At 42.8% G+C, this 12,479-nt stretch overlaps 2 protein-coding genes across 2 annotated transcripts; one reads left to right on the top strand and one right to left on the bottom strand.

The window, feature by feature from the left end:
• Window positions 1-814: 814 nt before the first annotated feature.
• On the top strand, window positions 815-4,811 carry LOC115674210 (membrane magnesium transporter). Its single transcript, XM_030596557.2, has 4 exons — window positions 815-1,038; window positions 1,160-1,212; window positions 1,287-1,387; window positions 4,383-4,811. Exons 1-4 carry the CDS (start codon window positions 966-968, stop codon window positions 4,474-4,476), a joined length of 321 nt encoding a protein of 106 aa, XP_030452417.1. The 5' UTR covers window positions 815-965; the 3' UTR covers window positions 4,477-4,811.
• A 2,263-nt stretch (window positions 4,812-7,074) lies between these two features.
• On the bottom strand, window positions 7,075-12,139 carry LOC115674174 (transcription initiation factor TFIID subunit 8). Its single transcript, XM_030596504.2, has 2 exons — window positions 10,060-12,139; window positions 7,075-7,533 (listed from the first exon to the last, which is right to left on the bottom strand). The coding sequence occupies exon 1, from the start codon at window positions 11,315-11,317 to the stop codon at window positions 10,196-10,198; it is 1,122 nt and encodes a 373-aa protein (XP_030452364.1). The 5' UTR covers window positions 11,318-12,139; the 3' UTR covers window positions 7,075-7,533; window positions 10,060-10,195.
• Between the last annotated feature and the right edge of the window lie 340 nt (window positions 12,140-12,479).

The following is a 12,479-nucleotide window of genomic DNA, read 5'->3' on the forward strand; positions in this document are numbered from 1 at the left end:
CAGATTGTTTAATTTCCATGTCACCATGTCGTCGTGTCTTTTTTTTTCTTTTAATTTCTTTTTAAGAATTTCCATTCATGGAACTACCACAAAAGAAAGTCTAAACATGCCTAGCTTATATAGACGAACGTGTGTACAATTATCACTCCGAAACTAGCTAAAAGCAATTTGATTTTGCATATGCACCTGAATGCGTGGCCAACATGATCAGTGACTTGGAAAACACAACACAAGTTTCATTATATTTCCAAACCATGCAATATAAAAAAGTGAATAATACACGTTAGGGTTAATGCTACAAAAAATTCTAGATCAGTACACATGTGACAAATTTATCCAAAATAAATTTTTTGACCTCAAAAAACCCCAAACTTGTACACCTATGATAAATTTACCCTTCGTTTTACCATTAAATTACTGAGTTGGATGACATGTGCCAGTTGATAGGTGTAGTAATTTGGGGTTTTACCCCTCCGTTTATCACATGTTTAACATTTTGTGGTTTTTCGTGACATTAATCAAATTTAACGGATGGTAAATTTTTTGGAACTGGTTCTTAGTGGGCAATTCTCGATTCCAGGGTGGGAACCGCCCACCCAAACTATGCTCACCCTTAGTCGACGGTGCGTCTTATTGTTTTTTCTGCTTTAAATTAAAATCAAATTTAAAAAAAAAAAAGAAAAGAGAAAAGAGAAAGAAACGGAGGGCTTTTCAAGGTTGGGCCTCGAGGCCCATAAATGAACCGGATCTGGGCCTTCTCGTCATCCCCGGACCCGGGTCGGTTCTCGTTGGTCAGACCGGACTTCCGCCTCCCCCTCCTTCAGCTCAGAAGAAGTCCGAAGAGCCTCCAAGGCAAAGCAGCGATCTTTCCCCGTCCCTGTTCATCGTAGATCGATCGGAGCTCTCGGCCGGCCTCCCATCGGCGACCGTCGGCGGAAGAAGGAGGAGGAGGAAAAGCGGCGACGATGAGGTTCGGCTTCGCAATCGGCGCCTTCGGAGTCCTGATCCTGTCTCACGCCGCCTATTCCACCGTCCAATGTGAGCGAGCGCGCTCAAATTTGTGCGAATCCTCTCGGTTTCTCCTTTCACGCGCTTGCAGTCGTGGGTGTAGTGGTGGTGCTTGAGAGATTTCGTCTTTTCTTGTTTTTGGGTTTTGCAGATAGGGGGTTGTTGAAGATCATGGAGGAGGAATTCTCGGGGCCTCCGCTCAACGTAAGCGTCTAACTATGGCTTCGCGGTTCGGGATTTGATCGTGTTTAGCGTCTAATTTTGGAGCTGAACTGCAGGTGGTCGCTGAATTGCTCGTGGGGCTCGTTCTCTGTGTGTTGGCTGCTCTCACTGTGCCCGGAAAGTTCCTCTCGATCCATCCTGATTCCGAAGAAAACAGGTGAGATTGTTTGCCCCAATGTTCAGTTGGTTCTTCCAGTATTTGGATTGGCGAAAATTTGCTTTGGGGTTTGTCTTAGCTTCAAGTTGCAATCTTGTAAGTTTTGTTACTTGTGATGTTTAAGTGGAGTGGTTAATCAAGAGATACGGCAGGGAAGTTAAGAAGCTGCAAACGTTGTGAATGATTTTGTGCCTTAACTGCAGATCGTGTTGGATTGTAAGCATCTTGAGTATCTGGTTAGAAGTTCGAGAGTTTACCGGAATCCAGCTTAATTAGGTGTTGTCATAGTATTTTCTGTCTTTTATGTCGTAAAGGTTTACAAAACATGAACTGGTCTCCTGTGGTTGATATAATTTTTTATGTCAATGACCTTTTTTAGATTAACTCTTTTGTTTTAAGTATCTATGTTTCTCCATCCTTTAATTGCAAGGAAGACAAAGCGGTCTCTTGTTCAATGGGGATAGGAATGTAGATCCCATTATGTCCTCGCACTCTATCTAATACAGTGTCCTACATTAATCCCATATATTTTTCCCTAGAGTTTCTGCCCAGGTCTTACTTAGGTTCCCCAATGTTGTTATAAACCAACCACAGAGTCGTATCGTATCACAAAAGCATCTTTAGAAAATATTTTGAGTGCCCAAATCATTTTAACACCTCTTCTAAAAAATTCTTTCGTGTTGAGGAATTTATCGTGTCTTTTTCTTTGAGATATGTGTCAATATGAAATATCATCTAGCGTTAAGGTACACAATCTCATAATTTGTGGAAATGGTTGGATTAGGGTGCTGTTTGATTCAGTTTAGGGTATATGTTTCTGACGCGATTCAATGATGTCAAGTTGAAGAATTTCAAAAAATGGTAGCTTGGTATAAAAATCTCCCAGATTAAACTTTGGCTACTATGGATCGGTTTGAATTGATAGAAAATGCACATTTGCATAATATATCTCCACATTATCTTAAGAGTTTGTATCTCAATATCACATAAAAAGCAACCTCAAATAAGAATTAGGGTATATGTTTCTTAAAACAATATATGAACCAATAATCTATTGGTGGCAGTTTGGACCAATGTATCAACACCTAACGATACATTTTCCTGCCTGATATTATGTTTTGACATAATTGAAATTCCTTAGAATTACTCCTTGCTGTCACTGTCAGTACTCAGTAGCGCTTGGAAACTCTTATCGAGCAACGGTGAATTTCTCCAATAATAACTTGTCTGAAAGTGACTTCACTGCTATGTAAAGGATGTGCATACTCGTTTGCAACTTCTTCTATAGACATCCTCTCAATCAGCACTTTGACTTACCCTTATGGACGACTTTTTGCCTATTTGTTCTGCAATGGTTGAGGTTTCGATGTTATAGATTAAAAGTATAAATGAATCATGGGAAATTTTCTCTTAATGAACTACTTTTTTATTATCCGTGTCAAAAGGTCCAACACAAAAGCTTGTTTTTAAGTGGAGAGAAATTATACAAACAAATAAACCCTATAGACATGCGATGTAAAATGCTTCAGTATTCCCTTTCATGTGTAAACCGGACAAAGCACTACATGGGAATTGACAAACAGCAAATGAGACAAACAAGAAGGCTATAGGAAATGAAATAACGAATGGGAAATGAATAATTTAAACTGACTCTGATTTCATATTAGAAAATCCAATAGAAAAGCTTAAGCTGTTAGATGGAGGGGGACTACATAATGTAACATCAAAATAGACTCAGCATATAAGCAATATGGGATATTTCAATTGTTGAGGATGTCTTCTTTCGTTTACATGTTGATGCTTAAGAGTTCTTTTTTTTTGTTGATATTTTCTTTGGTAGGTTGATTCAAAGTGTGATTAAGTGGCCGTGTAAACTCTAGAGTGTCTATAACTAGAATGAAGAAATAGCTAAGCTGCTCCTTTAATATGTTCTTGCGGTGTTGGTGCATCTGCTACATGTCTGACATGAAACTTAGAATAGCTTAGCCGGCTGCCGTCAATGATGATACGTCTCTAATTATGGCTATGTTGTTCATGATGATTAAGTATGGACAATATGAGAAGTTGATTTAAACTTCACTCTTTTTTATGGTTAAAAAGAGATTCAGTACGGTCATCTTCATGCTTTATGATGATGCTAAAGTTCTCAACTGATTGTATTATGTGCTCCCATGTTTCTCGGAATGGGCAATTATCTTTGTTTTTTTCTTGAGATTGTTTACATGCGCCTGATTTTTTAGCATTCTTATGCACTTACATTGAATATCATGTATGTATTACTAGATGGATTTCGTACATGTTTTGCATTACAACTTATCGAACTCCTTAGATGAAAGAGAATTAGAAGATTTTACAAAGGTACCAATTATCTTGTAAAGTCGATACTTAGATGGTTATGGATCCTCAATTGTGTATATCAACTAGGTTTAAAGAAAGATGAAGCTGCCATTTGACTCGTTAAATACACATATTCTAGTCATGGTGCCCATTAGCATGTGCAGACTATTATTGCGTAGAAAGAAGTCTCATTGAGTGTAGATATTTGTGAGAGATGCAGTTGATCTATATGCTTCGTTGAAATGCCATGTAATTTGAATTAAAAGAGAGGAATCCCTTTGAGTGACTCTTTTTCACGACTTTTTTAATAAAAAATATTACTCAATACAAGAATTTTGTGAACAATTTGATGCTTCCAAGATGTCCCAAGTTTCTTGTTTAGTATGTTTCATTGATTTCCAAAAATCTTTGTGAAGCTATCTAGTCTTTGGCCTTCTTTGACATGATTACTAGAAGATGTTGTGCTGGTAACGTGGTTGAAATGTGATAACCCTAAGAGTTGGTTTGTTGAGAATAGTGTTTAGATTTGTTCTATTATTTGTACCTTGCGTATTTACATTTTTATCCTCCTGTATGTATTCATAATGAGGCCCATAAGGGCGCTCAAGAATTCTACATACATATTTACGCTGCAACGGACATTTTCTTGGTTTTGCAGGATAGTTTCTCTCCCAGACAACCTGGACTTCATGATTTTCAACCACCGTGGTAGAGTGTTTCCTTCTCAACTGGATCTGAAGCTGAAGCATTGAGACGTCTGACGTAATGAGTGCCCTGAAGGCTTTATAAGCTTTCTCTCCCTCCTTTTTGAACTTAAGACGCATAGATGTTTTATAATCCAAGCTTGACCAAAAATCCAAAGGGTTTCACACTGTATAATTCCTGGAACTGTAGGAAAAAACTGGAGATTTGCATTTTATTGGAGTACTTTCTGATTTTCTCGTGCAAACAGAAAGATTGATTTTGATAGTGGTCGATAACCGTTCAAAATGGGGGAACACAAACATCACGAGTATGTTTAGTGTATGTTTGATGTTTTGAGCTCTAGTTTGGTGAAAATGAGATCCATCTAGATTTTCCCTTTTGATGTTTCGAGCTCTATATGCAAAACCTCGTTAGTCTTCTGGTGAGCTTATTTTAGCGATGTCTGGAGGCTTTATACTCTATAATAGATTTTGGATAACTAAATAGTTGGAAATTCTCTTCCCAAATCGCACTAGTTTCAGACTTTAAGCTTCTTCATAACTCGTCGGAGCATGGAATGCTGCACCGGAGGAATATGAATATGACCTTAGTGCACAGAGTTTTCTAGATCGTCAGTAAGCTGTGGTCTCAGAGATTTTCGGAGAGAAATGGTAAGAATTAAGCGAGCAGCGGTGCAGGATTAGAGCTTGTCTAATCAACAAAAAATTCTGTTGCCAAATAGAGCACACGTTCCGACTTTGGCATGGACAAGGGGGGCTTCCTCATGGATTGACTGCAATATACGGTGGCTCTACCTTAACACCTCAAGCTCTGGTACAATTGTAACTTCAACAACGAAAATAGGTACACGACCTTTGGCAGTTTTAGGGTCACTGGCGGCCGAGATTTTATCAAGAAAATAGGCACATGATGTTTGACAGTGTCATTGGCGTAGAGATGAGAAAAGTTGCATATAGTTTTAGCGCGAAGAAACAAGCCTGGAGGTATCGGGAGGGCAAGAGAGCCCCTGGGACGAACATTGATATAAAAAACGAAACCTGGCCAGAGGTCCCTTACCAGTTACCATGGCAAAGTACAGGCTTACTTGAGAGTTGTCAAGGCAGTTTTTATGAGAGGGACAGCGGATTAGGTTAACGCCTGGTCATGTGCTTTGTCCAAACAAGCTGGTCTTCACCTCATCTTACCTTAGGCGTGGCATTGAAAGTCTCGAGGGCCTTGGCTTCTGAATTCAGTATTTTCAAGATTAAGACCGCGACAAACAAGAGTATACGAGCCAGATGCATGCACCGCTGCGATGGGCCGTAAGTAGATGCATGAATCTTCCCATATGACAGACTCCTGGTTGTGATTCTTCCACGGCATAGTATCTAATCCAGCAGTCCTTTTCTTTCCCTTTGGTATGGGCTGATGCCCTGCCGAATACTCAACAAGGAAGTGACGTTTTTAAACACCACAAAACCAGGTCATTTAGTGTCGAGGGTTCTTTATATATCTTCTTCCACATCGTATTTCGTACGCAAAGAATGGGGACCTCAGATAAAGAACTGCGCACCAAATAAATTTCTATATCAATAGAAGGAAAAAAGTATAAGGGTGCGCATGACAACCATTATGTGCCCGGGAACTATTTCTGAACAGAAATGATTTTTTTTTATTCTGTGCCCGGAAATAATTTCTGTGCATTTCAAGGCGTTTGGTAAACTGTCCAAAATTTCTATTCCTGAAATAGAAAAGAACAGAAATTCGTTTGGTAACTACACATAAATTTCTTTTTATTAATAATATTTTAATAATTTTTGAATTGTTTAATTTTTTTTTTCTTTCTACCCAGGCCATGGCCGGTCGCCGGCGACCGGTCACAGCCTAGGGCCGGCGAGAGCGTCACGGCCCTCACCAGCCGCCGACGGAGGCGAGGGTCCCCCCTGCCGGCGAGGGCGAGGGTTGGACCCTCGCCGCCTGGGCGAGGCCGACATCGGCCATCGCGACCCACGGCGAGGCTCGGCCTCGCCAACCTCGCCCAGATCTGGTGAGGTCGAGCCTCGCCGTCGCGACCCACGGCGAGGTCGGCTTCGCCGTGGGTCGCGACGGCGAGGTTCGGCCTCACCAAATCTGGGCGAGGGTCGCGACGGCGAGGTCGGCTTCGCCGTGGGTTGCGACGGCGAGGCTCGACCTTGCCAGATCTGGGCGAGGCCGACCTCGCCATGATCGACGGCGAGCCGCCTCGCCCAGGCGGCAAGGGTCCAGCCCTCGCCCTCGCCGACAGAGCAACACAAAAAGAAGAAAAGAAAAAAAAGAAAAAGAAGAAAAAAAATTGATTCTTAAAATTGTGCCGAGAAACAAAAAGTAACTTTTTTTTACTTCTTGTTTCTCTTCCAAAACTGTTTCTCGGCACAAATATTTGCAAAAATGTGCCCGGGAATAAAAAGTTTACCAAACGCATTTCTGTTCCCAAATTATTTCTGGGAACAAAAAAACAGAAATTTTCACTATTTGGCACGTTACCAAACGGGCCCTAATTGTTCTTTAAAATCCATTTCTCTGCCTCAAGTTTTCCTGAAAGAGGCCAAGTGGATGTCATAAGGTAGGGGCTTGTCAAGTTGACTAACCACAAGGAGGAGATCACATGCACAGTTGCACTCATTCAATGAGGAAAGGCCTGAACTCCAAGTATAAATCGGCCACTGCTTCTATTTCCATTACATAGAAAGAACCTACACAAGATCTAGCATAGTTGGCGAAAAACGGGGAAAAAAATTCACATCAAGCACAAGGATGAGAGCAAAGCGAAATGGAGGAAAAATAGCTCCTTCCTCAGTCTAGGAAAGGCAGGGAAACAGTTCCAGAAGGTTTTCCTCTGTCCCTGCAGATGGCCCTTGAGATACTGCAACACCATCAAGGGAAACGATAGAATGGCCAAAATGAAAGATGGATACTTCTCTGTCATCACGATAGGACATGGCGAGCCCAGGAAGTTCTTCGTTGAATTAAGATATCTCAGCCATCCTCCATTTCTCAAGTTATTAGATGCAGCGGAACAGGAATTTGGATTTAATCAAGAAGGTGTTCTTGTAATCCCCTGCGAACCAAGTGAGCTCCAAAGAATCCTATCATGAAGTGTACAGATCAGGATCGACAAGTGCAGGTCAAATTCCAACAAGCTGGAGAGCAAATCCAACAAATTACTCATACTTGTTGAAAATATATGCATAATGTGTAGTAAAATATCATTGAAACAATCTCATTGGCATATATCAGAATCCCGCTTACTAGTTCTGAAGAAATAGTGAAAAAAGAAAAACAGAACAAAGTATGCATGACATAGCCCTGTTTCCAATCAATTACATAGTAATCCCAAACTCATTGTGCAGTCCTGAAGTATAATGGGTAATGTAATGGATATCTCCCTTTTAGGACGTTACCTCGGAGAAAGGATTGACATGCATCCTTTCTTTTTCAGTAAAAATTAGTTCCAAGTACAAGGGTAATAACTACTTTGCAGCACCAACTGATGGCAGAAGCTGTAAATCCTGGGATCTTGCCGTTCAAGACAGAGTTGTTTATGTCTCATGAATTCCAGAGAATCGATGGGATGTCTCATCAGGCATCAGCAGAATCAAGTATTTGCGAGGTACTAGATAACACAGCACAAGGTAAATCTAGAAATTCTACATTTGGGATGAGGAATGCTGCATAGTTTTAATATTACACCAAGTATCCAAGATATAGAAAGTGGTCAATCAGTATGACAAGTAATGCCTTTCCATTAAGACGTTATATGAGCAACCAGGACATTTTAGTTTCAAGTGTGTGGTACAAACAATGCACCACAGAGAGACTTCAAGAGGAACAGATATGCCCCAGATTACCTTAGCTCATATTTAACCAGGATAACCCAGTAAAAGTTAACTCGAAAAACCTTCCTTGATCATATATATGCAGTTATAAACTTCCTCGAATGTGAAACAAACAATATAAATATGACAAGGTGCAATGTCATCTAAAAGTTAATTCAGGGTCATCAAATAGCTATGACATAGTAAAGCATTCAAAAAGATGGCTTGACTCGACAGGTATCACTAAACAGTTCGCAAGCTTAATCAACTAATGGTTTTTGGACACTTCTTGTATATTTCACCCTTACAAGAACAGATACCTAAAAACTACTGCTGTAACATATAAATGTGTTTCATTTCAAACAGTTAAGCTCCATACACAAGTTTAAATTTGGATGGTAACTTGATAGGAGAAGAACTATGAAATGCTAATGTAGATCACTGAGATTAAAGGGTTTCATTTCCAACCTACCCATACAATACATAACGAAAACAAAGTACAATGTCGGAATACTGCAAAGATAGGCAGCCTTCTGGTGAAATGTTTGCACAGCAACATGACTAGATGCAAACACCATTAATTACTCCACTTTTATTTAATGAAACACGACGATTAAAACTACTGTTGAAAATAACTGATGAGTAATCAACAATTAACATTGTGCAGCCAGTCCAGTTCAACATAGGAACTGGCTGCAACCGGCCTGGTCGGTGCGGTTCCAAGAATCTGGAACTGGCCCACGACCCAGTAGGTTCATAATTATTGCTTGGGAACTGGCAGTTCAACCGGGAACTGAACCATCCAGGTTGGTTCCAGGTTTGAACCGAACGAATTTTTGGCTTTATTAAAATATAAGAACATAGGTCTAGTGGTTAGTGAAGATTCAAACTTTGGTCCCGAAGACAGAAAATAGCTAATGCTACTTCAAAGAATATTCAAGACCCTTGACCATTTTAGGTTTTTTATAGCCACCACATAAGCGCACATCTCTCTCTCTCTCTCTCTCAAGTCTTAAGTCCCCCTTTATTCGTGCTCTCATCTCTTTTTAATTACCATCTCATCTCCATAGTCCCCTTTTATTTAGAATGGTCCTACTCACGAACTGGCTTGGGATCAGCCCATTAGGTTCCCGACCAGTTCTAGAACTGTCTGGGTCGATTCCCAGTTTTAAAAATGACCCAGCTGGACCATGCTCTGTCCTATTCAGTAATCCAGTTCTGAGTTAAATTCAACCACATGGTATTTGTAAGTCAAAATAACCTGCTATATGTCGGACCACCGTATCTTGAAGTTCTTTACAAATGAAAGTGAATTGGCAGCAAAAACAAGAAAATTGTATAGCAACATAAATTGGAAACGATTTACTCAAAATTACTTTCCAAATCGAATTCATATTCCCAAGACAAGTAACTGACGGGCCTTGATGCTCAAGTTCCAAGCCAACAGAGTATTCTAAATGAAGTGCTTAAATCGGAATACAAGAAAGTAATATCCTCAGATAGCACTCTAAATTGAAATACTCAAGGTTACTTTCCAAATCGAATTCATATTCCCAAGACGAGTAACTCCCAGGCCTTGATGCTCAAGCGGCAGGGCTTAGTAATGTGCATGATCTGCTTCTTGCCTCCAATACGCATATGCATCCACAAAAAAGTACTTTGGGAGCAGAAACAATGTCATTCCATACAGTAACGGTGCAAGAGATACTCACATATTGGATAAGAACACAAGAAAAATGTAATTCAAAGAATTGTTTACAAAGCAGAGTCGGAGCATGAAAAGAGACACTCTCATACCTCAGAAGTATTGTTAGCCGGACTACAAGAATTCCTGCCTAAACTGCCCTAAAATTTCCACCAGAAGCAACACTGTGGCCTCAGCGGACAACCAATTTGATGCACCTTGCAAATCATACTGCTATTCTCTATCAATTTACATCTGAGTGAGCTCCTGTGGATTTTCCATGGCTTGCCTAAGGATGTATTCAGCTCTTCTCTTCTTGTCATCTCTCTCCTCTTCACGCCCAATCAGAGCGACAGGTCTGCTGAGATATTTAGTATGAAGTTTTAGATCCGAAGACTGACCGAAAACTTTTTTTCCAGTCTTGAACTTGAAATGAATAGCAGGTCTCTTATCAGGAGGAAGGATCTTATTATCGCCATCACCATCTTCACAGAACCGATCTTTCATAGCTTCAATTGCAGGGGCAAATGTCTCCAGGACAGATAAACTATTCTCCCTTGTAGGTCCATTAGAAAGAATAACAGGCAAATTGACAGACGAGACTTCCTTTTCACCAGGTGGCAAAGGTGTGGTGAGATATGGATTGCCTTCGTCTGCCTTCAATTCTTTCGGCTGGTGATCTTGAACAATATTCGAGGTTGAAGCTCCTGCAGAACCAAACTGGGCTAGCCTTTGCTGCAAATTCAACAAAGACCTCTCTGCATTTCTCCTTTGCCTCGCTTGCTCGATCTTATCAGCACGCAGATCCGACTTCCGCTCATTCCACACGGGTGTCTGCTTATAAGTGTGAGGATCAGGCAAGGCCGGCAACCACGCAGGTACATGCTTGCCAGGTGGAGTCTCACCCATTTGCGTGAAACTTGGGATCAGACGCCTATCCCTGGCTACTGGAAATCGAGGTATCGACTGATTGAAGGGAACCTCCTCGGCCGATTGCGCATAATCCAGAATTTCCATTACTGTGCCAGAACTGGCAAGGCAGTGACTAACTCCCGAAGCCCCCGAGAAACCTTGAAAATTCCCTAAATCTTCTAGAGCTCTAATAATGTCAAAAACATTACACTGAGTCCTACCAGAGATATTAGCATAAAAGCTCGCAGCCTTGCCGATATCGTGAAGATAACGAATCGCTATATCTGAAAGAGAGTCCAAAGCGGAGTCCCTGACACTCTCGAACCCGACACCCTCACAAACCTGTGCAACCGCAACCCTCGATACCGCACGAGCAAAGTCGTCAGCTTTAGCTCTTCCACTCGGAGCATCAGCCTTCGTTTCGTTACCAGTTGTTGTATTTACACCTCCATTGTTCATATTCGATGACTCATATCAATGGAAGATAACCCGACAACAAAATTTCCTTCATTCAACCCACGAATCTCTCAGCTCAGCTCAGCCCAGCCCAGCCCGAGATCTGCTCCATCAGGGGCAATCATTTTCTCCTCCACTTCCACTCCATCGATACGGGGGGCGTTCGAAATGGAGGAGAAACAAACAAAAACGCTTCAAACCCAAACAGAGAATTCGGACAATTAGGTACCAAGAAAGCCGGAAACCTCCATAACGGGTCCAAACTTCAGCAGACAACGAAATCTACCGGCTTACAGCAGCGGGTGAAGGAATGGGCGAGCTCCAAAAGCGGCAATCCGCAAAACCCAGATCCGGCCCGGCTTCCGCGAAACCCTAGCGGCCGCCGAAACCACACTCGGGAGCGACGGCAACCCGCGAGCGAGCGGACGGGGAAAATTCAAGACCGGCTCGGCCCGGGAACAAGAAACCCCGGCCCCCCGCAAGCGGTCCGCGAGCCCGGACACCGAATCGAGAAAACCCGACCCACCGATCGTCGCCGGAAAACCCAGCGAGAAATCCCGGAGCCCCGCGCGCGGGAAACCCAAAACCCCCCCGGAGCTCCGGCGGAAACCCTAGACGGCGGAGGAGGGGGGGGGGGGATTTCTAGGGGCTCGCGGCGAGGGGGAGCGAACGGGAGCGGGAATTCCAGGGAAGAGAGGGTGGGATAAACCCCCTGGTAAGACCCCTTCGAGGAGGGAGGAAGGACTGCTTGAACAGAGACGACGACGACGACGACGAGGACGAGAGATCGAATGGCTATGAGAGAGAAAGTAGAGAGAGAAGAGATGGGGGAACGAGCTCGATGGGCAAAAGAGGTGAGGGGGGCGAGGCCGTATTTATAGGGAGCTGGGCTCCTCGCTGGTTTGACCAATCGGAGGAGAGGGAGGAGGCCCCCCGAGGGAGGGGCCGGGGCTGGGGCGTGGGGGCCTCACGCGCTGCGTCTCCGGAGAAAGATCCGTACTCGCCCGGGGGGCCCTCGGCGGAGAGCTCTTGGGGGGGCCCCCCAAAGCCACCGGGGTACCCCTTCGTCTCGCGGGGGAAGGTCGCGACATGTATCTGCACAGGGGCGGCGACCGGCCGCCGGCCGTTCTGTCGAGCCCTATCCCGTTCTTGTTGATGTAGCGCC

Source organism: Syzygium oleosum, unplaced genomic scaffold, assembly GCF_021117445.2.
Source record: "Syzygium oleosum isolate NSW1041296 unplaced genomic scaffold, Sole_v2.1 Sole_v2.12, whole genome shotgun sequence".
In the NCBI taxonomy this organism is placed as follows: Eukaryota; Viridiplantae; Streptophyta; class Magnoliopsida; order Myrtales; family Myrtaceae; genus Syzygium; species Syzygium oleosum.

Excerpts from the sequence above, each read along its gene's own strand:
- LOC115674210 (XM_030596557.2), top strand. The coding sequence starts at position 966 with ATGAGGTTCGGCTTCGCAATCGGCGCCTTCGGAGTCCTGATCCTGTCT. Across the intron at positions 1,039-1,159 it reads CGCCTATTCCACCGTCCAAT|ATAGGGGGTTGTTGAAGATC; the intron begins GTGAGCGAGCGC and ends TGGGTTTTGCAG. Across the intron at positions 1,213-1,286 it reads TCTCGGGGCCTCCGCTCAAC|GTGGTCGCTGAATTGCTCGT; the intron begins GTAAGCGTCTAA and ends GCTGAACTGCAG.
- LOC115674174 (XM_030596504.2), bottom strand. The coding sequence starts at position 11,317 with ATGAACAATGGAGGTGTAAATACAACAACTGGTAACGAAACGAAGGCT.